The following is a 23,396-nucleotide window of genomic DNA, read 5'->3' as shown; positions in this document are numbered from 1 at the left end:
AACACATTGATGAAGTGGCGCTATAGAGGAAAATTAGTATTCAGGGCCCAGAGTAGCAGCAGAGGCACATGCCAGGCCTTGTGACTGGTTCTCCTTGCGACAGCAGGTACACAGTGTCTCCACTGGGCCAGGCAGGCTACCTCACAGAGAATCACAGCCTTACCCTGCAGTGCTGTGGTAGCTGCATTGCCCTGCTCTGTGAAATTCAGTGCTCTCCATATACACCTCATTAGATGCAATCCCGCTTTGCTTTGAGCCTGAATACATGTTCATCCTTATTTTACTTTACAGAATTAACAAGCAATGAACAGTGTAGAAAATGTTCTGGAAAATACTATAGTACAGTTTTAATGCACTTACAGTGTCCATTTTTTTTAACCAGACATACGCGAAAAGAATGTATGTGAAGTGATGGGGCATAGACAGGTTCCCGAGATCACCACCAGGGGGAGTATCAACTTTATCCCCCGAAATTTTCACTGTTCTGGAATCTGCCCAGGCAGGACCTGAGTACCTCTCACTTTGCGGTGTATTGCGGTGTATTTTCAGCTGAACAAGAATCTGTGTGAACATTTTGTGCAGGACAAAGGTGTAAAAATGTACAAAAGATGTATTACGACAGTTATTTATTGTGTCGAAGAATTACAATACTACAATCGTGCACCTGTTATGCATATCTCTCGATTCTGATCGATTTCTTGCTATGGTTGTACCTCTATCGCCATGACATTTATTATTGACAATGTTATTAACATTTTCTTTACTAAAAGCATCCTGCCACATTGTGTTGCCAATGTGTGGCTGCGAATTTCATACAAGAGTAATCACTGAGTCATATCATATTAACGGCTGGTATCTTCGGAAATTAACATTTACCAGTTATTGATCATAATCACTATATGTAATATATCGCTAGTGTCTTGTGCGTTGTCTTGTCTTCTAGTGATCAAACGATTCTGCATTCAGTGTCCTGAAACTCTTAAAGGTGAGAAGAGCATCTTCTGTCGTAGCCCCTCCTTTCAGTTGCTGAACTCCAATCGCCGACAGGACAGTACGTGATGTCAGGAGATGAACAGGGAGCAGGTTGTCTGCTTGTAAACAATAATAAAGCGATTTCATGCTGGCTGGAGTCCTGACTGGAGTCGCAGCTAATTCACAGTTGCGAAGCGGGGAAAGAAATATTTGGGAACAGATGAACCAAGAGTTTTGGGATAACATTTGGATAACCTGACTGCAACAAAGAATAAGGAATGGCTTGTCTGATGGCAGCCTTTTCAGTTAACAACACTGCAGTCACGAACTCCATCATAATGGTAAGATTATCATTCCATGTCAAAAACAGTTGCTAATGTTAAAGATGCGCAAGGCGTATAACGGTATGTGTGTCTGCATATGTATACACGTGTGTTATTGTTAGTTTATGTCTGTTTTCTCCTGCGCATTCGCATGGCTAACGCAACAGTCTAAAAGAATGTCACAGTACATGAGTGAGAGCATTATATGTTAACTGGGTCAATCTCAGCTGTCAATCTTTCCTTTCTGTGCCCGAAGAAAATTGTTTGAAATAACAGCGTGGTTAAACAAAAAAATGACATTTTGAGTAAAACAATGCGACCGTACCATTTGGAGATGGCATATGCATATTTAAATTTCCTTACAAAGATATACACGTCTACCGATTAATTCCGTGCGAAGTAAAGGCTAGTTGGGGCTGCACAATGAATCCATGACATCCAACATTCATCTGACGGCATGCTTAAAATAGTCCACCTGTGCCTATGATCTGTTCATGAGGGGGAGTATGAACGACAGTAACCTCTCATGGTTTGAAGCTCAAGGTTTATCGATGTGTATTTCAAAAGTGTGATGATGCTTTTAGATTTTTTTTTCATTGCAATATGTGCAATCTTTTACACAGAGATCTTCCCGTGAATTTGTTGTTCCTATAGTAGAAATGTACGACTGTATCAGGTAATGTTTTAGAATTTATTTTACGCGCCGTTTATTTAATGTCTTTAACATGCCGTTCCATACAAATTCATACTGACAAAATCGTATGCAATTGGCCTATGTCGCGTCATTTATGTTTTCCCCTTCTCTCTTAAAATAAGCTTTGTCCGATAGTAACCCCAGCCTTGTGTTGATAGAAGAGGATTAGGCTAGTCTTGTTATTTTTGAGCATCCTCACAGCGGAGTTGCATCAAATAATATCAGCAGATTGGGGAGAGGAAATCATTAGTTCATTAAATTAACAAACCGATTAATGTATCGGTTTCTTCTCAACTGAGTGTTTGTTTCTACAAGCGTCCTTCCATTATTCGATCAATAAATTGTCAGCACACAACCTGACCCAAAATTAAGTAATTGTGAAATTTAAAGTAAAAATGCCAGTGCGGATACCTTAGCAGAGATTGTACTTTAGATAAAATCATTTAAACAAGTACTTTCGTTCCCATTTTGCAAAAAAAAAAAAAGGCAAATACTTAAATTTCTCTTAGCAAAATTCAGTGCATTAGTATGAATAAATTAAAATGAACACGTTTCTAAATTACAATGGATAGTCTACAAATTGCATAATTGCATTTGATTGGAATTAAAAGGAAGTGAAATATTAATTAAAATAATTTGAACTGAGAAAATGTTAATTTGGGTGTAATGCTTTAAACAAGAATTTGTTTGAAGAACGCTTCTTCAGGCGCTGTTCAGTCTTTTCATCATTCTGTCTGGTATTCTGTCTAAAGCGGAGGTCTATTTACATGACGTCGCTGTTGGCTAATGCGAGATTTTGTACATTTCTTCATATTTTCTCCTCAGAATACTAATGGGCCTCCCGATCTCATGCTGGACCCCAGAACTGTATGCGTGTCGATTGATGAAGTGATTGCCAGCACAGTAGGCACTCAGAAGACGCCATTACTGCACGGACACTTAAAAAAGGTGGAGAACAGCCTAACTGAGGCGCAGCGGTTTTCTTACTTGCCAAGGCGGCCCGCCGTAAACATCGAATTCAAAGACCTGTCCTACTCCGTCCCAGAGGGACCATGGTGGAGAAAAAAAGGTACAAGAAGCCCGCTTTGCTGAGCTGTCAATCACGCTGTCTTGCTTTTAGTATGAAAATGACTAAGATTAGTGCGATCTCCAATGTTCGGGATTTCAGCTTGATGAAAACCCACGTCTTGTGTGGGCCCTGGTCTTTATCATTTACGTGTTTTGTGTTGTGACTTCATTATGGATTGCGTCACTGCACAGGAACCAATTTCCAATCAGCAGTTAATATTAACTGTAAATGAATCACAGCTGACAAACCAACAGATCACTTAAAAGTAAGATGAGGGAAAAGTATATTATCATATTCTACAGGTTTGTCATACATTAAGTTCATCTGGCTTTTAGCTGATAGATGCTGGTCCTAGATGTAGACACAAATGCACTCAAATCTGCAAAATCTGCATAAAAGTTCAGTCAGTGATGGTACCCATATTGTTTCATGCAGAAACTTTTATTCTGCAATTTATTTATATAAAAAAAAAACAGTTTAGTGAGCAAACCTATTGACTCATGGTAATGACTCATGCATAGACTATGTACACTAAATTCTGGGCCATTCCAATGAGCTTTTCATGAGAAACTGTAATGTAATGTAATGAGAAGATGATTTTTAAAGACCGACACTATCACCTCTGATAACCATGATTTCTAACACCTTGTGAAGATAATTGAAATCTGAATATGTGTTGAAATCTGAAGATGCATTGTATTACCTGCAGATAGAATCAACATATACAAAGTTATGCATCATTCATATTTCACAGATTAATGCTATATATTGATAGGCTTACGGTAGCTATGTTTTTAGGTATAGAAATGTCTCAAACTTAGGCGAAGGTATTTCTTATATTGCCCTGCACCATACTTACTATGTTTTGTGTCGTTTTGTTCAGCATTTCATGAAAAGTCAGAATTTAAGGATTGCTCTGAAAAAAATTCTAAAAGTAATGGTCAGCACATACTGTATACTAGGTGTAAGAGGCAATAACACTCCTTAGTAATGAGAGGGACCCGTGAACTGGGTATCATGACATGTTTCAAGCTGCGGGTGGGTTTTAGTATGAAGGGTTAAATACTGCAGAGCTGTAGACGGGTAATTATTTCAGTCAGCGGCCCCAGGTGATCTTTAAGATGATCATGGCTCCTGTGAACAGGCCTCCATGAGAGTGTTTATATGTAGCCTTTGATCACATCTTTATTATTTTCTTCTTTCCCTTGATTTATTTCAACCAAAGCCCTACCTGCTATAGCTGGCCTGGTATACTCACACCAAGCTTGAATACTGGAAGTTTAGGTTTCTTTGAGAAAGGCACACGCTATTAGGTGGAGTCACACCCATAGTATCAAATGAGCTTATATAAGCCCCCAATTCTTGTGTACACAAGTTAGTAATGGTCCTTGGAATTTCAAAAACACCCAAGCTGTAATCTTCCATCACCATTGTAGACACAAAAGCTGAGTAAAAAGACCTTGAGCAGAGATCTTTTTTCTTTCTTGGAGGTGATAGACATTTGTGTGTAATCATTTAATAATGTTCATAAAAGTAAGTGGTTGTGAAACTGTTTTTTTTTTTAAATTTTGACTCAATTCAATTTTATTGTGATTAATACGCAAGCATTATATCATCAAATCCCAGGCTGCTGAAGTGGTGATATTAGCTATAGGGATCAAACTTGAGGAAGACTGATTCATATTTTTTTCACAGTGCCTACATGTCTGGTTCTTTGTACACCGTGTACGTGCTACATTTTCATTAACAGGAACAATTACACAGGATGTAAAGGCAAACTGTTTAGAATTAAGGCAAAGTTTGAGCATCTGTCCCTAGTACAAACTGTACAAAAGAATCTCTGAAGTCCGAGTGGATTCTACGTTTAATAACACAGTACACATTGGATATGAATTTCCTCGTATGTGGCAAAAATTCATGGGAAGATATATCACGCTTGAGAAGTGTAATGCTTCCTTGGTTGCAGAGCAAGCACGACGGGTTGTATTATTGTTTGTAAGAAGGCTTTTTAGAGCCCTTTCAAAAAAATAATCCCTTAATTATATTTCTGTTGTTGGTGCTGATATTCTGTGCAGGGAGGTGTAAAGGAACTGAAAACACCATCCAGATGCGGACTACAATTACCAAGTATCCCTGTCATTTAGAGCCAGCTGGGTTCTGAAATCCAATCCCACTGAACTCTATGAGAATTTGAGGTGATGCTGAGGGCTGCAATTAAGCACTGGTCTTCTAGAAAAATAGATCAGCTTTCCACCAGTTCCTTCTTGACTAGCGATTGCGTCCATTCCTTTGTTTAGAAAGTGAGCTCTGCCACTGAAGACAAACGGGCCAGATGTGTTGCTAAAGTAACAGCACAGCTGGTTGCTTCGCCCCAGCGCCTCTTACTGCTGGAGGGGTTCTGTGAGGGCTGGGCTTAACAGTTCTTTCATTAGATCTAGCATAGTGATGCACCTTAGCATGCATCTCTTTCTCCAGATATGTAAAGGGTTCCCAGCACTCCTCTCTAACAAATGATCTGAAGAACGATCTGCATAACAATCATTTATCTTTGCATTTCCATTTTGGGTTTGGGGTTAATATCAATATTCTGGGCAAACAAGTCAGTAAGCCTGGAAATAAATCCCAGTGAAAGTGTTTAGATGGTTATACCATCCCACCACACCCTTTACCTTGATTTTATATCCTCCAGCACATGCTGTATACTCCAGGTGTAAGAGGCAGCAACTCTCCTAGTGTTGGGAGGGACCCATAACCTAGGTTTCATGACATGCTGTGAAGCGGTTGTATATTATGAAAGGTTAAACATTGCAAGACTGTAGACGAGTAATTATTTCAGTTAGCGGCCCCAGGTGCTCTTTCAGATGATCGTGGTTCCTATGAACAGGCCTCCATGATATTGGATATATGCAACCTTTGGGCCATTTATTTATTTTTTCTTCCCCTTGATTTTATTTCCTCAAAAAAGCCCTCGGTGCCTTTTTAAGTCTGCCCTTTTTCCCTCTTAAAGTCCTTGCGCCGCCACAACAAAGAAGCTCCTTACGCTTGGACACCCTGAGTTGTCTAAAGCTGATTTGTTCCTAAAGTAACTCTGTACCATCCAAAGGCACAATACTCAGGAGAGGAGCTCTGCTCTGCAGCCGACTCAGATTATCCAGGTGACATTCGGGCATTTTTAATGAGTTTGCGTTGTTTGTGTTTGGTATTTCGTCTGGCCCCTGCTGCTTTACACACCTTGCCTTATTTTGGTGACTGAGGGTGGCATGATCTTCCCCTCTCATGTGCCTTTATTGCCCATTGTGTGAAGATTTGTCTGATCTGGGTACAGTGCCACATTACCCTCTTACAGCTACACATTAGCCCACTTTGTCCAATGTGAGTTGTAAAAGCAATCTGTTGCAAGTATGACAAATGTAGTGAACATATCTTTTGTCATGTTCAGTGGCTTTGGCAGTGTTGTGACCTGGAAAACTAGATAATTTCTTGTTGATTTAAGAAAAAAAAGAAAAGAACTGTGCATAATCAGGCAGAATGATTATCCTGAAAGCGCTGTATACTCCCTGACAGCAGGGAAAACTAATTATGAAGTCCATTTCCGCTGCTGCTGTTTACTGACGTTTTATTTTGCATGACCTCTTAGTCACATTTAGTCATTGAAATTCTGATGAGAAATGCCTTTGCCAGTGGCACACTTAGTGGAACCACGTCTGAGGGTCACATTTGCTGAATTTGTTTTTGGCCCTGTATGTTCCCAGCAAAATGTCACACACATTTTGGAGACCCGCTGCAATAGCAATTAAGCTGCAGTAGGAACAGAACCTCCTGAACTAAATCTTGTCCAAAGAAGAATTTGCATCCAGAACATCCAAAACAACAGTTACCAAGCCATGAAGTTGTACAGCAATCAGACATATCTGACCACATCCAATGGGAATTTCAGTGAGACTTTTGGCAAAATAGTTTGTACCAGTGCCATGAGAGTGAGTGACCTATACAAAGTTGTACAAACTCACACAAACCTTTGCTCTCATGTTTCATTTATGCTCCTATCACCAGCAAAAGCAAGTGACAGGACAGTGTCTGTATCTGTGTCTGTCTCACCGTTAACAAAGGGTGGTTTGCAGTCCCAATGAAAGGTACATGGCTGCTAGGGCAGGTGGAGACCATCGGTGCTGTGCACAATGAAAAACAAATACAGAGCAGTTGATGTTGCATTTGTGCTTTGGACTATGTCTTAGTCAATCCTTACAGCTCAGAGACCAACGTCATAAGTACCAGCAAGGGGAAACCTTTGGGAAATACCTGTGGGAAACAAGACAATAAATTCCCTCAGTGAAAACCCCTTTCACAATGCCACATTCTACTTGAGTAGCTTGGGGAAGTCCTTCTTGGCCTGTGCTTAAATAAGCATGTGTTCTCGAAATGGCCAGGAATAGCAGCAGTTAATGTCAAGTCACAACACAGCTCTATATAATGGAGTTATGGTTGGATTTTGTCATACTGTGGAACGCATTTCAAAGGGGTCATACTTGTTCAGGCCGTAGGCCGTCCATCGGCAAGTACATTACGGCTTCCTCTGCGTTTCACCAAGAATGCGTTCATTTTAAATTACTTAAATGATGCTCTTATCCAGAGCAACTTACATAGCTTACAATTTTAGATGCTATCCATGTATATACAGTTTTACAGCTGGATATTTACTGATGCAGTTTGGATTAAGGGTACAATAGCATTGGCCTGCATGTGAATTGAACCAGCAACCTTACCACTACACCACACAGCTACCCTATGTCACTTATCAGTGCAGAAACCCTCAACTGGTAGCCTGATAATTGTAGACCATCATAGAAAAAAAGAAGAATCTGAAGACTGGCCCTTTTAATTAAACAACAAAAACATTTTAAATAAGCAACAAAAATAGATAATTTAATGGCTATTGAATATAACCGTAGACCTTTAAATCACAGCTTAAGAGCATTAGAGAATCTCTGGTGTTTGAAATAATTTCTGTTTTAACACTAGAGGATGAATTGTGGCCAAGAAAAGTAGACCAAATGACAATTTTGTAGACATTGTAACTGATTTTGAAGTAAAATGCCCCACTTAGGCTTGTCAAGAGAATCTTTGTGATCCACAGGAGAAACAAATGAAATCTCTCCCGAGCTGGTGCACTGCAGCAAAGTACTGCATGAGCTGCTTACAGGGGGTTACTATCGATCAACAAACTATAGTAACCTCAGCTAGCAGGAAGGAGGGGAAGAGAGGAGGGACAGATTTCAGCTACTAAGCAGTGATTGGCTGTGCTGTTACATGGATGAGGAGGGAAGGGTGCTGAGTGGACCAATCAAGGTGAACCAGTTCAGTATCTGTGTCATTTTTAAATGAAACGCTATATTGTTATTTATTTGCAGATAAAGTATTTCTTTATTCAGTACTGCTTACATTTTATATATTATTATTTTATACAGCTAGTTGAAGTTGAGTCGTTGCCATCCCTAAAAATACAGGACAGACAAAGTGAAGTCTAGTGACAAGTCTTGCAAAATGATTAGTGTTGGATTTTTAAATTGTACCCTCAACAGACATTTGGGTGTGCTCGACAAATAGCAGGCAGTGGTGGTGATACACAAAAAAGACGTGTGAATGAACACATTTATTTACTGAGGATGCATTATATTTTTATAGATGAAGAAAAAACACTAAAGAAATCCAGTCTGTTTAAGAGCAGGCACAGGTATGGCTGTCACTAGCTTTTGCAGCTTGTGACGTGCTGTGACCATGTACGGTCAGTGTTCCACAGGCAAACAAACAACTTCAGAGGAAAAGTTGCTCAAATAATTTAATATAATCTTTGGGAAGATTGTCTGACCCTTTAAAAAAATTCTCTTGCGTAATACAGACGTGGCTTGACAATTCAGGCATACAATATGTAATGGCAGGAGTGAGCTCCCTGCTTTCAGCTGCTCCGCTGATCTGAGTGCAGCTGTATGAGGCAGCCAGTAGCTGAAGACACGAGCACCGCCGTCACCTTGTGCAAACTTAATGCAGGCATATGCCCGGGGAACATGGCGGAGGGTTAATGCCCTGGGACACAGGCCATCCTAAGCCGCTTTCTTCCTCCAAGGATTAAAATAGCCTTGTAGAAGTTTTCGTAACGTGTTGCTTCTAATAGAATTCCTTCTGCAAAATCGCAAGAAAGGGAACGCTTGGCACAGCACCCAGGGAGACGGAGCCAGAGAGGATGGTGCAAAAACAATCACTTGGGCTGAGTCACCGAGTCTAACAGACAGGCATGGAAAACAGCGGAAGGAGGGTGCACGCTGTCTCGGACCAACTCTCTGCCTCATAACCCATCCTCAGTCAAAGCGGTTCAGTATTAGTGTGGCATCTGAAAAACCTGGTTCATTCCATGTGAGATCAGGCCTGTTTTATCACAACCCTCAGAACATTATATATATAATATATATAAGATATTTTGAAGATATTTTGAATCTATTTTAATAAATGTATTTTTAGCTCAATCGATATATTTCAGATATGTAAAGTATAGCAGTTTTGGTATACTGCAGTATACTTCTGCTTTGCATTAATCAAGTTTGAAAGGCTGGCAATATAATATATTTAATTTCCATATGGGTGTGTGCCAGCCTTTTAATCCTTTGGTTGTTACTGCAACAGTGTAAATGCACAAGCCAATTTTAGAGAAGCTCTGAGACGGTCATGCCAAATAGGATGTGATTTTTGACATTGATAGCTCTCCTGAGAGTACACACAGGCACGGGCAGTCTGAAGGGTTGCACCCAGAGAGATGAAAGTGCAGCGTATGCAAGGGCAGGAGCCATCTGCCGGGTTTTTTTTTTTTTTCAGAAGCACGGCCTCTTCCCGGCGTCACTGGTCCCAGCTCGAATCTCTGGCGGCCAGGATTTGGCTCTGTCGGTGCAGGCCCCCGATACCCCGACAGCCCCGAACGTGCTCTTTCGTTCCGTCAGGGAGCGGCATATGCCGTGGGCTTCTAGGTCACTCCAGCCCGCTCCGCAATCCCACCGTCTAAGAACAGCTAAGTGCGCTGATGTCAGAAGTGGGACACTGCTGTTTGTTTGCACTCTGTCCCTGAAGGCTATGTGTGCTCTGATGCAGAGCTGGGCGGTCAGCCTGGGTGACCTGAAACAGAGGTTGCTTATTTCATTAAAATCATTCCAGCTGTCCCAGTCTCATGCAAATTAGAAAAAGGTGCGTTCCTGTCAGGGATGATACAAGCTATTATGTGTGCTTTCCAGAGTCTACCTATAGCCCAGAGGGGCTTGACTACTGCTTGAATGGGGGAAAATGTGACTGTGGAACATTGTTGGGGAACTGGACTGAGAATGATGGATAATCTTATGCAACATTGTTGCTCACAATGACATACTGCATAATAACAATATTGATCTGTTGATCTGTTTTGTTGTAGAGGTGTGTTGTTAGTTTGGCAGGGAACTCTTTGCTGTGGTGTTGAGATATGGGACATGCCCTATAATATTCAGAACAGAACACAATGAGGGTAAAATGCCATAGTGTACTGAGTGTAGTGCCAGGAGGTGTCTGATAATGTGCATAATCAATGCTTGTGATGATTGCTTAGAAAATGCTGTGTTTTTTATGAGGACTGTGGAACAGTCATTGGTGCAGTTGGGTGTTGTTGACACAACCTGTGAAAAAGACATTTACATTTACATTTATTCATTTGGCAGACACTTTTATCCAAAGTGACTTACAAGTGAGGTACAGTACAACACCAGCGAAAACCATACAGAATCAATAATATTAGAAGTACTGCATGACAAAGTTCCAAAGGTTGGCTAAGCGAGGTACCAACTAGCAAGTATGTTAAACCATTACAACCAAACCATTATGTTAAACTCTTACAGCCAAACCAAAAGACCTTGCTGTCTTTTCCATAGTCAATATTCCAGCACAGAATGCTACTTGTAATTTGCCTGAAAGGAGACAAGCATGTCTGATATACTGTGGTAAGTGCCATCAAGCTGTGAATTTCTTTTACCTGAAAAGATGTCATCTGGTGCAAGAAGGTCACCTGATCCATAGACCACCAAATTTTCAAGATGATAGGGTGTTGAAAGAAGTCATTATGACATGACAATCAAAATGTAGAAGGAATGGCCTCAAATGAGGGCGTAAGGACCCAGCGTATGTGCCTATGTTCCCGATGCAGTTATGCCACTGTTTATGTGCCCCTCTGAGTTTCGGCTCAATTCCCCCCCTTTGTTCTGTGATTGCATTATTCTCACATGTTTGACCCACTTCTACAGTGCCAATTCCACTCTGCTGTCCTGAAGAACCGGGACAACGAGACAATGAGGGTTTTGAAATTGACCCTCAGGGAAAGTATGTGTTGGACATATCAATTGCGAAGTGGGTGACCTTTAACACGGCTGATTTATGAATTCTTGGTATGACCAGTGAAGCTTTCCTGTGTTTCATATTCTCATAGCACCGCCTTTGGGTGCAAACACAATGCTGCCTTACAAAACAAACTCCCAAACCGGGCTTGCCTTCATTTCTTTCAGTGGCTTACCAGACACCCTCACAGCAGCGTGTCTGGACTCACAGTCAAGGTCAAGACAATAATACACCAATGCAGCACAAAAGAACACAAGCACTGTACAAAAGAGAACGTTTCTTTTCAGTTGGGCAACTTGCTATCAGCGGATCAAGTATATGTAGACTGCAGAGTGTGACAGTTGTCTGTGGCCTGGTTGTGTAATTGTCTTCAACAGGACGAGCTGCCTAGCTCCAGTCTCGCTAGCAACGTCTGGCATGTTTCAGAGAAGAGAGGCTTTCTTCATCCCCCCTCGTGCCCTGCCAAGTGCTTCCTGAGCGCCAGAATGGCCGCCCCTGTGCGCCGCCACGTGCCGTTCCCTTTAAGGCCCATCAACGTCCTCTCTGCCTGTGAAACTGCAGCGCGGTGATGAGTCTAACCATGCATACCAAGCTGCGGATCCCTTTGCTCTCTTATTTTTAGTTTTGCGCTTCTGCTTCCCTCCGCTGCAAGCTGACAGGCAGCGTGGCTCTGTGATCTGAGCCTCACCTGTGCGAGGTCACACTGGGTGATGGGCACGGGTGTGCGAGCAGAAAGCGAATATAACTGCCATTCATGCGGAAGGACAAAGGTACATTCTGAGCCGGTCTTGGGTTCACCCGGTTGAAATGACTGAGCTTCCCTCTTCGTTTGTAACTGGAATCTCACCATCAAGCCGGCAGCGCAGATTATATGACACCAAGGCATTGTAACTGCGGCCCAGCATTGTGCTATCATTGGGCTTGGCTGGAGTACAGGTATCCACTTAAAAGATCCCTTATGGGAAAATCTGGTTCCAGGCTTGATTCTTGTGTGCTCTGATTATAATAATTATTGCTTTGTAGAAACTACGCAATAGTGCATAGGATCAGGCCAGGTCATTAAAGGATTAACCACGTACATGTTCTTGCAAAACAAACTTTGATGCTGGATGTGCATTCCATGCTGTTTTGCACACTGATTTTTAAATGGGCATTTCTTTACATTTCATCAACCAAGACTCAAGTGAGTAGTCATATTTGGGAATGGTCAGCCTGACTGGCAGAAACACAACAATGGTCTTAATCGAGATTGTTTCTGTCTCTGAGCAAGTACCAACCTGATGAGATGTGCAAAACAACCCGGCTAAAACAAAATGTAGCATTACCATGCTACATGCAACATGGCAACAGCTGCTGCAAGACAGGGGAACTACTCTGGGAACAACCGCTGTATATAGAAAAAGCTAGAAGGTATGAGACAATAACATTTTCCTCTTTCATAATATGGATAAACAACCTGTGCCTGAAATCATGAATCTAGTTTCCATTAAATGAGTAAATCCACTTAGTTGCCAGATAAAAAGGTACAGCAGTATTAGTCTGTGCATTACAGAAATCCGTGTTATGTCCCTGCAGTGGAGGGAGGCCAACGGGTTCATTTCCCCCCTCTGTATTGCTAGGCAGATGCCTACAAACGTGCCATACGCATATTATATAAGCACACACTTTGATATTGAAGGGCACGATTTGTTGAATATTGTCATTGAATACTCTTATGGTCTAATCATAATCTGAATAAACTGAAACTGTACTTTTTGAGGCTCAATATGTCCCCAGCCTCTTGAAAATGTTTTAATCTACGGTGTATTGAATCACAGTGCTTCCAAAGTGAACCAATTGTTCTTTTTCAATCTGCAGCATATATTGTTAGGTTATCAGTTGTGTGGTCAGCTCTCAGTACCTTTCAGACACTAAGGACTGCTCCTAGAAGTCTTTTTTATACTTTCCCTTGTAATAATAATTATTTAGAATGCTTATCTGATTGGAGTTTGAAGTTATTACTTCTTTTTTTTACCAGAAAACACCAGTAGGTATTTTAAAATTAACTCCATGGTCAGTATTTAATTGGACACATGAAGAACATGTGAAATAAATGGGGCCTTACAGGACAGATGCATAAGAGCCTGGTACCTTCAACTGCATCGTTGATAAGATTTTTACATCCTAATAAAGCAGACCTTGGTGTAATTGGAACTGTGGCCCATTTGCTTAGTTTCAGAAGTGTTCAGAGCGGCAAAAAGTGCCTTTTGCAGTGCAGAGAGTGATTGAATGTATATGTTGACCTTGTGGGCCTGTGCTGGGCTTCTTTAGAGCTTACCTGTCTGTGTACAGGATGGTGAAAAGAGTGTTTGCTTCTCTCTCTCCAGTGAGACAGACTGCTTGCTCCAACAGAGCCTTCTCTGAAAGAGGACATAAAAGGTCGGAGGTATTTGTGTATCTCTCTGACGGATTATGTCAGAAAATCCAATTACCGTGGGCTGGGAGCTACCGCAATCAACAGGATTACCATGCTACTGCACTCATTAGGTGGATGGGAGGTTACTGTCGGGCATTCGGGCCATCGAATGTGATTGTTTATTTGGTTCTCATGTTTGTGTTTGATTTGAAAATGAGAGTTCTGCATTAGATATGGCATTATATGGCATTCGAGCAGGGGTGGTCACATTCAGGTCTACATTCAAGGTCTCACATTCAAGCTATGTTCAGTATACTTGAACAAAAACATTTCCTTGCAGTGACGTGGGTCCTCTCTGAACAATTTATACCCAGGTTGCTAGGGTACTGATTGGAGGTCATGGACTGCTCACTGCCATTTAGTCATGCTGAAGTCAAGTCATTATTTTAATCCATTCTTTTGTAGAATTTCAGTTACACCAGATGAATTAGAAAGCCTTTTGCAGCACTTGGGCATTTTGATATTTCATTTAGCTACAAACATATTTAAAGCATTTCACTGAGTAAAGCCAACAGCTTATTCAGGGGATAAATTCTCTAAATTTAATAAATACATGAATAAAAAAAATAAAAGTAAGACAAATGCTAGTTGATTAAATAAATTACCTAAAGAGATTTATTCAACTGTCACTGATGAAATAGTTTTCAAGACTTCCAGAAATATTTTTTAAGTTGAATTCACATTCTGTGCTGCATCATTTGAATATAGAACATGGGTGGTGTTCTGTGACACTCTACTTGTTAAACATAGATTGGGAGGCCAGACTGACTTCAGAGATAAATTTCAATCAGCTTTTGATGGACACCTGGATTGTAAAAATTGAAAGCTGCCATAGCTCTCCAAAATGGAGTACAACCTACCATAGAGGGCACAGGAACAAATACAGGTGAACAAAGACAGGAATGCATTACTTTGGGGAAACAGCAAGTGGACTGGTGTGGGCCAGTACATCTTGACCACTTGTCCTGTTGTGCCTGGCCGGGGAGAGGTGGATCAGAGGGAGGTGAGATAACAGCAGAATCTGCAGAAAGCTGGCATGTGCATTTACCCAGAGAAGAGACACCCCTGTTTGGCAAAACAACGGGTTTGGGGGTGCGGGGTTGGAGGGGAACTCCCCCAGGTACTCTGTGTCAATGAAGGTCTGTGTGGCCCTTTGTGACGGGTGGAAGATCTCATCAACCTGCTTCTTGTCACCCTGGGTTTCAGGTTACAAAACCCTGCTGAAAGGGATCTCTGGGAACTTCAACAGCGGGGGCCTGGTGGCCATCATGGGTCCCTCCGGAGCCGGAAAGTCTACCCTCATGAACATCTTGGCTGGTTATCGGTGAGTGTGCAGATCCGAAGGTCAGGGGACAGGGTGTCTCAAAAATAAACTCTCAAATCCAAGGACTCAGACTCACGGTGGTTTTTCTTTCCCATGTGTGGTCTCAGGTGTTTCAAATACCTCTACCAAGGAATGTGGTTGTAGGATCTGCAGGGAACATTGACTGCATCCAACACCCACCCCCACCCTCACCCCTTTTTTGGCACATCATGCACATCTCAAATGAATAGAGAGACAGTGGGTGTGCTTGGCCGTCACTACCCTAGTAACTGAGCTGTAGGTCACTTGACCTCTCCAGAAGAGGAGAATGAAGGTGATAGCTTTGGTGATACCATTTATGATTTCATGCTATTCAAAAGTAGCTGTTGAGGGACTGGGGAGACAAAGGGGAGGTCTGCTGTTTTTCCAGACCCACTGGGTGTCGATGGTCAGGGGCTTGGGATGCATACTGGAATAAAAATAAGGAACTGTCTCACTAGAGGCTCAGATAGGACGAGTGCTTGTGTTAAGTGCAAGCTGAGCCCTATGGCCCAGGTTCAAAAACCATCTGTGTCATTTGCCGACAATGACCAGGAGATCACATTGGCAGAACAAATTGGCTTTATTCCGCTGGGGATAGGGGTGGGTACAGCAGGTCAGCTATGGTCCCCTCGTTGCTCCACTCTCTACACTCTGAGACTCACATGGGCACTTGTGAGTTACTCAGATGGTGTCATTAGAATGTGTCTATTGTCCAGTGACATTTGCCTCCTGGTACATTCTGGGACTTGTAGTGTGAAAAATAGTTATGGTAAGCATGCATGCCGCAGCAGCTGTCGTTGTAGTGGTGTCAAGCTTAAAGGCAATAACTGGCAACTACTAAAGTTAGGGGGAAAACATTTTTAAAAGAAATACAGAACTACATATTTTTTGCCTTTTGTTTGCAGAGAGACCGGAATGAAAGGGGAGATCCTGATCAATGGACACCCCCGTCACCTTCGCTCCTTCCGGAAGGTGTCATGTTACATCATGCAGGATGACATGCTCCTCCCACACCTGACAGTGCAGGAGGCCATGATGGTAAGAACAGGGAGAGAGGGCCTGGCATTGGGGGGTGGCGTGAAAGGTCAAGTTGCAGCGGGTGTGCAGACAGCCAACATAGACATGGCTGTATCTGATAAAAAAAAACAAGTGACTGTGTCTCTCTGTCCTTGTTAGATTGAACTTTATTTGTGCCTTGCGTGAAGTGTTATTCTCCACACTGACACATGTAAGCGTAAGCTGCTAAACTGCACCTACTCAAATTGCTGCTAGAGCATTTCTGCTCACTTACTCAATTACTGACACCATTATTTACCAGACTCGGTGGTGATAATATGCATTATTCACAGTGGAATGCAGATGATTTTGCTGTTCAGGGCGCCTTGCGTGGGAGGATGCCCACACTGTGACATAACTCTCATCCATATGTATAACTGCATCTCTGCCTCTGACTTACAGGTGTCAGCCAACCTTAAACTGCAGGAGAAGGAAGAGGGCCGGAGGGAGATGGTAAGAGCATCTTATGAGGGCGTCCTACACACCCCATAATCATCATTATCATCTGCTAAATGTTGTCAGACCCATTAACCCCTTCATAGCAGAACCCGTAGCCACTTGCATGAATATGCTATTGTATTATACCTCAAATGGTGTGAGGGTGATTTCTCTGTATGGGTTGGTATTTGTTTGTGACGACTGCAAGACTGATGGCCTCAGCACCATCTCTAGCGCACCTTTTTACGTGAGGACAGCTCACATTTTGGGAAAGCCATACTGCCATTAAGAGACATAGCTAATCAGAAAGTGCTGCCATAAGATGAATGCTTGGTGGAACTAGGTGACAGTTTATGGACCCAGGACCCCCTGTGCAACCAGGCTTAGGTGGCTTTCCTGACCGGCTATGATTGACACTCTTATCAGGTGAGGGAGATCCTGACCGCACTCGGACTGCTGGAGTGCGCCAAAACCCGCACTGCCAACCTTTCAGGGGGGCAGAGGAAACGACTGGCCATCGCCCTGGAACTGGTCAACAACCCCCCGGTCATGTTCTTCGATGAGCCCACAAGGTGAGTTCACCAATCCCGAAACCACTGCGGGACTACCCCCCCCCCCCCCCCCCCCCCCCCCCCCCCCCCCCCCCGGAACCTTGCACTATAACGAGAATGAGGTTATAAGTGCAAAATCAATTAAGTGCGTAGCCACATTATGGTTCCTGTGGACACTAATTCCCAAAGCATGTTAACTGATGTGCCCCTCATCAGTGAGGTTTGGTCTCATTGAAAGGGACTAGAGGAAATGGTTCCTATTAACTCCTATTCCCTTAAGGCACAAGGCTGGAGGGAATGAAGTTACCCGAGAGAGCTGGAGGATCCCTTTGGTCCCTATTAAGACTTGCAACAGTTTGTTATTCCCCCATGACACTATGTTACTTCTGTACCCATGGGTTCTTCCTGCAGGCATATTACTAGCATGTGACATGTGGTTCGGGGGTCCGTGTTTGTGAAAAGAAACTGTCTAGATGTGTCGTTCACATAATGATCATATCAATCACAAACAGTATTTTGTGGGCTGATGTTAGATATTCTATCCCCCCCCCCCTTCTTCTGGGAGGGTTTTATCCTCAAACAGTTTGTCAGAATGACACTTCAGCTCCCTCAGCCAGCATGTCAGTCGTGCCTCTGATTAATAACCAAGTAATGCAGCACCTCTGATCCGATCAGGTGCCTAATCTCACCTTCAGAGTTCCGGGGTCACCAAAGGGCAGGGAAAAGCACCTGAGCACTCTGACTGAGTCGCACAAAAAGAAAATCGGGCAGTGTGTCGAGCAAACACTCAATAGCCTTTCTCAACAGTGAAGACACATATACGCCCCTGTAGAGATAAATTGGTGTCGTCCAGCTGCAGTCAAAGCTTAACAGGATGGCTTAGATGAAAGCCTATGAGTCAAATGAGAAGTGGGGAACTCTCATTGGTAGCTGTGAGTATGCTGCTCCCAATGGCTTTGTTTCACCTTGCACTCTGAAAGGCATGGTAGGGTGCAGGTCTACAATGTCTAATTCACATTCTGTGTTATATCAGTAAAGCCATCCAGAGCTCTCTGGCCTGGTTAATGACCCCACAGATATTCTATTTATTATGACCAGATGATCAGCTCCTCTGTTCCTCTCGTCCTCCATGCTCTGTGCATTTCTATGCTAAATATGGATTCTCTGTTTTAAACCACACCCCTAAAAAAATATTCATAATAAGCCAACAAATCAGAATGGTTATAGCTTCAGCAATGGTAGAGTCACAGCTTGGAGTGAGAAGCAGGTAGTGATGAATGTGTGATCATTATAAATAGAAAATGTGTGGTGACTGAATGCTGTCCCTCTCTGTTCCATAGTGGTTTGGACAGCTCCTCCTGCTTCCAGGTGGTCTCCCTCATGAAGGCTCTGGCCCAAGGTGGGAGGACCATCATCTGCACCATTCACCAGCCCAGTGCAAAGCTCTTTGAGCTCTTCGACAAGGTAACTCAGCTCAGTTTCACCACAGTCACCTTGTGGAAGTGTACAATAAGGTATATCCACAAGCAGCACTCTATGCTTTTCTTTCTCACCCCCATCTCGTTCTGATTTGCAGCTCTACGTCCTGAGCCAGGGACAGTGCATCTATCGGGGGAAGGTGTCTAATCTCGTCCCGTACCTCAGGGAACTTGGACTCAACTGTCCCACATACCACAACCCTGCAGACTTTGGTGAGAATAGCTCTGCAATTTCTTGATGCATGTCAGCGTTGTTGTTATGAAGACACCTAATGTACACTGAAGTGATAGCATATTTTAGAGATATTCTTCTACTTACCTGTTATAAGCTGTTTATATAGCTATGCACCTCAGAAAAAAAGAAAACATTAAACTTAACTTTCATGTTAAGTTAGCGCCGAAGTTCACTACCATGAATTTTCTTGTGATTTGTCATTCATCTGAAGATTTTTCACTCTAATATTTTTATTATAAAAAGTAGTTTTCTTTTTAAAACTGAAAAAATCACATCATTTGTCTTATGACAAGAAAAAACAAGGAAGAAATACTTCAGTATGTTCTTATTCAGATGAACTTCAAATGAAGTGTCTTGAAACTAGAAGACAAGAACATGTTTTTTCACAGTGTGTTTTCATTTAAAAAATTATGTTCTTAGCTCAATTTTCCCACATGGTGCTCAGGTGGTTGAAGGGTTTATCTTAAGCCTGTCTGCTCTGCTGTGTCACAGTGATGGAGGTGGCATCAGGAGAGTATGGCGACCAGACGGCCAGGCTGGTGAAGGCCGTGCAGGAAATGAAATGTGAGAAGGACTACAAGACAGAGGCCCACAGAGACGGGCCCCTCAGCCCTTTCCTGTGGCACAAACCCTCAGAGGAGGTAAGGGCAGAGCCGATTATGAAGACCCTGTTTCAATCTCAGGGGAAACAAGCCTGCAAGATCATTAAACATCCAGCTAAAGACAACAGCTGATTTGTCCTGGTTTATACTGGCTGGCTAGATGTTGACCAATGTTACCGCTCATGCGCAGGCAGTCAGTGCTGGTATTGAGGACATAATGGTGAAAGATGTGGGCTCTGACACTAAATGGGTTCAGAGACACTAAATGAGCCTTGAACCTCCAGCTTGTCCATTCACTGCTCTGCTATGTTTCCTCAGGACTGCTCTTCTACAGACGGCTGCCACAGCTTCTCTGCCAGCTGCATGACTCAGTTCAGCATCCTGTTCAAAAGGACTTTTCTCAGCATCATGAGGGATTCGGTAAGAAATAGTGCCACCTACTGAATGGAAGCACACACTGCACAGTGCCTTTGGTTACATCTCTCTAAAATGGCAGGAAACCGTGGCTGTACAGTGAACATGGGGAAAAGATGATGTCATTCCTTCACAGCTGCGTTACGTAATTACTGTGCTGCTCTATTGATTTGCTTGGGAATTGCCCTTATTCGGGCCATCTCTCACAGGTTAAACATTATCCATTTATACCAGTAGACACTGAAATGTACTGAAGAAATTCACCTTTTGCACCTTGCTCAGGGCAATGCCCCAACTTGTCCTCATGTCCAGTCCTACTACATCACACTGCCATGGTTGGACTAAAATTTGTATTGTGGGCATTTCATTTTCATTTGATCCTTTACTTGAATCTAGCAAAACTGACTGGCTTTGTCAGTGTTGTTTCTTCTGTCATGTGTTAGTGAGTAAGGGAAGTGTAGTATCTTAGCACACTCTGATCCAGGCTCTGATCCCGTCTACCTGTTAGGTCCTGACTCACTTGCGCATCATGTCTCACATTGGGATCGGCATCCTGATCGGACTCCTCTACCTGGGAATTGGCAACGAGGCCAAGAAGGTGCTCAGCAATTCTGGCTTCTTGTTCTTCTCCATGCTGTTCCTCATGTTCGCCGCCCTCATGCCCACTGTGCTAACATGTGAGTATACCTGGGGGACTCTGGGAGTGGAAGGAGTTGGGCCTCTCCCAGGCACCTTGGAAGTTTTTTGGAGAGACTAAAGCTGCATCATTCCTTCCCTTCCATTCTCTAGTTCCCCTGGAGATGGGCGTGTTCCTGAGAGAGCACCTGAACTACTGGTACAGCCTGAAGGCTTACTATCTGGCCAAGACCATGGCTGATGTTCCCTTCCAGGTAGACCAAGACAAATCCACCTTGCTGGAAAGTGAAATCTTGCTGGGAAAGAGGCTAGTCAGGCTATTACCCAGACACATAGAAACCAAAAGATAAATGCAGAGAAGCAGATAGAGACACAAGCTCATAAAAACACTGGTTTTCAAAGAGATGTGGCTTCCCACAGACTGTAATCAGCTATTTCTCTTAATTTAGCCAAATCCTCCTCTAGCATTACATAACAGAACCCCCGTGGAACTAATTTGACTGTCTCTGCTCAAAGGACAGAGTGCTCAGGTTGTAAATGAGCTGTGAATAGCTTGGATCAAAGTGATTTGATCTGGCTTATGTCATGTCCTACCTATGAATTTATCAGTTCATTAATTCATCTAATCTTCAATTTATACTCAGAGATAAGCTGCTACAACAACAACAATGTATTGCATGACATTGAACATTATATCACATGACTATGAATTTAAATTACAGTACTACAGTAGCAAAACATCTGTTTTCCTCTATGCCTGTGCAGGTCGTGTTCCCCGTAGCGTACTGCAGCATCGTGTACTGGATGACCTCACAGCCCCCCGAGGCTGTCCGCTTCCTCCTCTTCATGGCTCTGGGGGTCATGACCTCGCTAGTAGCCCAGTCTCTGGGGCTGCTGATTGGAGCAGCATCCACTTCGTTGCAGGTGAGCCGTCTGCAGTTAACATCTGTGTGTTTTTCCCCATCAATAATGAGCAGTGTGTCATATCACTGCTGTTCAGTTCAATGAAGCAAAAAGGGAACACAGAACTAAATTGACTTTACTGGTCTAGCTGGGGCATCTTATTTGACACACCTTCTGAAGGTGAGAGAAGGAGTTTAGGTACCCAAACAACTGTAGATGATCAGGAAGCCAGTTTAAGAAAGCCAGGGTTTATATTTTATAACTTGTCATCGTACACAGAGAGTCTGGGTCCTGGTTTTAAAGGCATGGGAAACAAACTCAGTTCTTGAAGGCCCATGCTTATAGACAAATTAATACAAATTGACTCTCTTCATCTAGATAATTGATTGGAAGTTAGGTAATTAACCCTTTGTATCTGTGCATTTCCTAAAGTAAAGATATAAGCTATAAAGTACTTCTTGAATGTGTATTACATGTGAATGATGTGAGTACTGTATAAAGTACATTTTGCACTATAAATAAATTATGAAGGGAAACTATTGCCATTTCTATATTTTATCTGTATGTTTTCAAGTTATTTTTTAATCAGTCACTTAAAACCGACACAAACCTGCTGTATGTCCATAGTTAGGCTCAGATATAACTGTAAATAGCAAGGATACATTGGTGGAAGTCTTAGAAATATGAATTGATCCCTGCAGTGCAGCATATGACCTACTAGACATTTGTGGGCGCTTATTCTGCACTGTCACTGATCAGTACCTCTGTCATTGATTTTGAGTGACCCTGAATAACCATATTCATGTTCATATTCATGTCATATTTCAGGTGGCAACGTTTGTTGGTCCTGTGACAGCCATTCCTGTGCTCCTGTTTTCTGGCTTTTTTGTCAGTTTTGACACCATACCCAAATACCTCCAATGGATATCCTACATCTCCTATGTCAGGCAAGTGGACCAGACCTCTTTGTGAGAGATGCTTCAGGATAAACTAAGGATAAGCATTTTAAATCTCCTCCTGCTGTCCTGCAGGTACGGGTTTGAGGGTGTCATCCTGTCCATCTACGGGCTGGACCGCGAGGACCTCCACTGCGACAAAGGTGACACGTGTCACTTCCAGAAGTCAGAGGCCATCCTCAGGGAGCTGGATGTGGAGAATGCCAAATTGTACATGGACTTCCTGGTGCTCGGCATCTTCTTTATCTCGCTCCGCCTCATAGCCTACTTTGTCCTGCGCTACAAGATCAGTGCCCAGAGGTAGACTGGCCAAAGAGGACAGGGAGCCATCGTGGATTCTTGGCAGCGGAGGCCCAGCGTTCTACAGGCCCCAGTCTACAGTCTTTAAAAGTGAAAGCAAAAAAAAACATGTACATGTCCACATCTGTGTGTGTGTGTCTGTGTGTCTGTGTGTGTGTGTGTGTGTGTGTGTGTGTGTGTGTGTGTGTGTGTGTGTGTGTGTGTGTGTGTGTGCATGTATTTGCATGTGTGCATTTGAGCCTGCTTTCCTCTCTGGGATTAAACAAACAGAGGACAAAGGAGGGGTTTTGTCTGAACCTGATTCCCGTGATGAGAAAAACTGTCCAGACCTGGCCCAGGTCTGGTGCTGTTCTGCAGACATTTGTTGATCCAAGGCCAAAAACAGTGGAACAGTGGCACCCAGAAATTCAAAAATAAAATAACAACTGGTGATTTCTTGAGCTATATATGGCTCTGTGTTCCTCTCCAGTTTTATTTTTGTAGAACATTACTACTTGCAGTGTGACAATTAGACTTGTCAAAAGTAATAGAGTAGCTACATTTAACATAGTAGCATTTAAGAAAAAAATACA

At 42.8% G+C, this 23,396-nt stretch overlaps 1 protein-coding gene across 1 annotated transcript; it reads left to right on the top strand.

Moving 5' to 3' along the window:
* Window positions 1–1,114: 1,114 nt before the first annotated feature.
* Window positions 1,115–22,892, top strand: LOC118775070 (ATP-binding cassette sub-family G member 1-like). The gene is made up of 15 exons (XM_036524779.1): window positions 1,115–1,313; window positions 2,815–3,058; window positions 15,117–15,234; window positions 16,161–16,293; window positions 16,714–16,764; window positions 17,176–17,321; window positions 18,641–18,764; window positions 18,877–18,991; window positions 19,506–19,654; window positions 19,934–20,035; window positions 20,538–20,706; window positions 20,819–20,919; window positions 21,431–21,589; window positions 22,397–22,515; window positions 22,600–22,892. The coding sequence occupies exons 1-15, from the start codon at window positions 1,251–1,253 to the stop codon at window positions 22,826–22,828; spliced, it is 2,022 nt and encodes a 673-aa protein (XP_036380672.1). The 5' UTR covers window positions 1,115–1,250; the 3' UTR covers window positions 22,829–22,892.
* The last annotated feature ends 504 nt before the right edge of the window (window positions 22,893–23,396 follow it).

Source organism: Megalops cyprinoides, chromosome 3 (genome assembly GCF_013368585.1).
Source record: "Megalops cyprinoides isolate fMegCyp1 chromosome 3, fMegCyp1.pri, whole genome shotgun sequence".
In the NCBI taxonomy this organism is placed as follows: domain Eukaryota; kingdom Metazoa; phylum Chordata; class Actinopteri; order Elopiformes; family Megalopidae; genus Megalops; species Megalops cyprinoides.
This window is presented reverse-complemented; position numbering and strand designations above follow the sequence as displayed.

What these genes read in the sequence shown, in the direction of transcription:
- LOC118775070 (XM_036524779.1), top strand. Translation starts at nt 1,251, where the DNA reads ATGGCTTGTCTGATGGCAGCCTTTTCAGTTAACAACACTGCAGTCACG. An exon ending in TCAGCATCATGAGGGATTCG is followed by an intron (nt 20,036 to 20,537) that starts GTAAGAAATAGT and finishes TCTACCTGTTAG; the next exon opens with GTCCTGACTCACTTGCGCAT. An exon ending in TCCTACATCTCCTATGTCAG is followed by an intron (nt 22,516 to 22,599) that starts GCAAGTGGACCA and finishes GCTGTCCTGCAG; the next exon opens with GTACGGGTTTGAGGGTGTCA.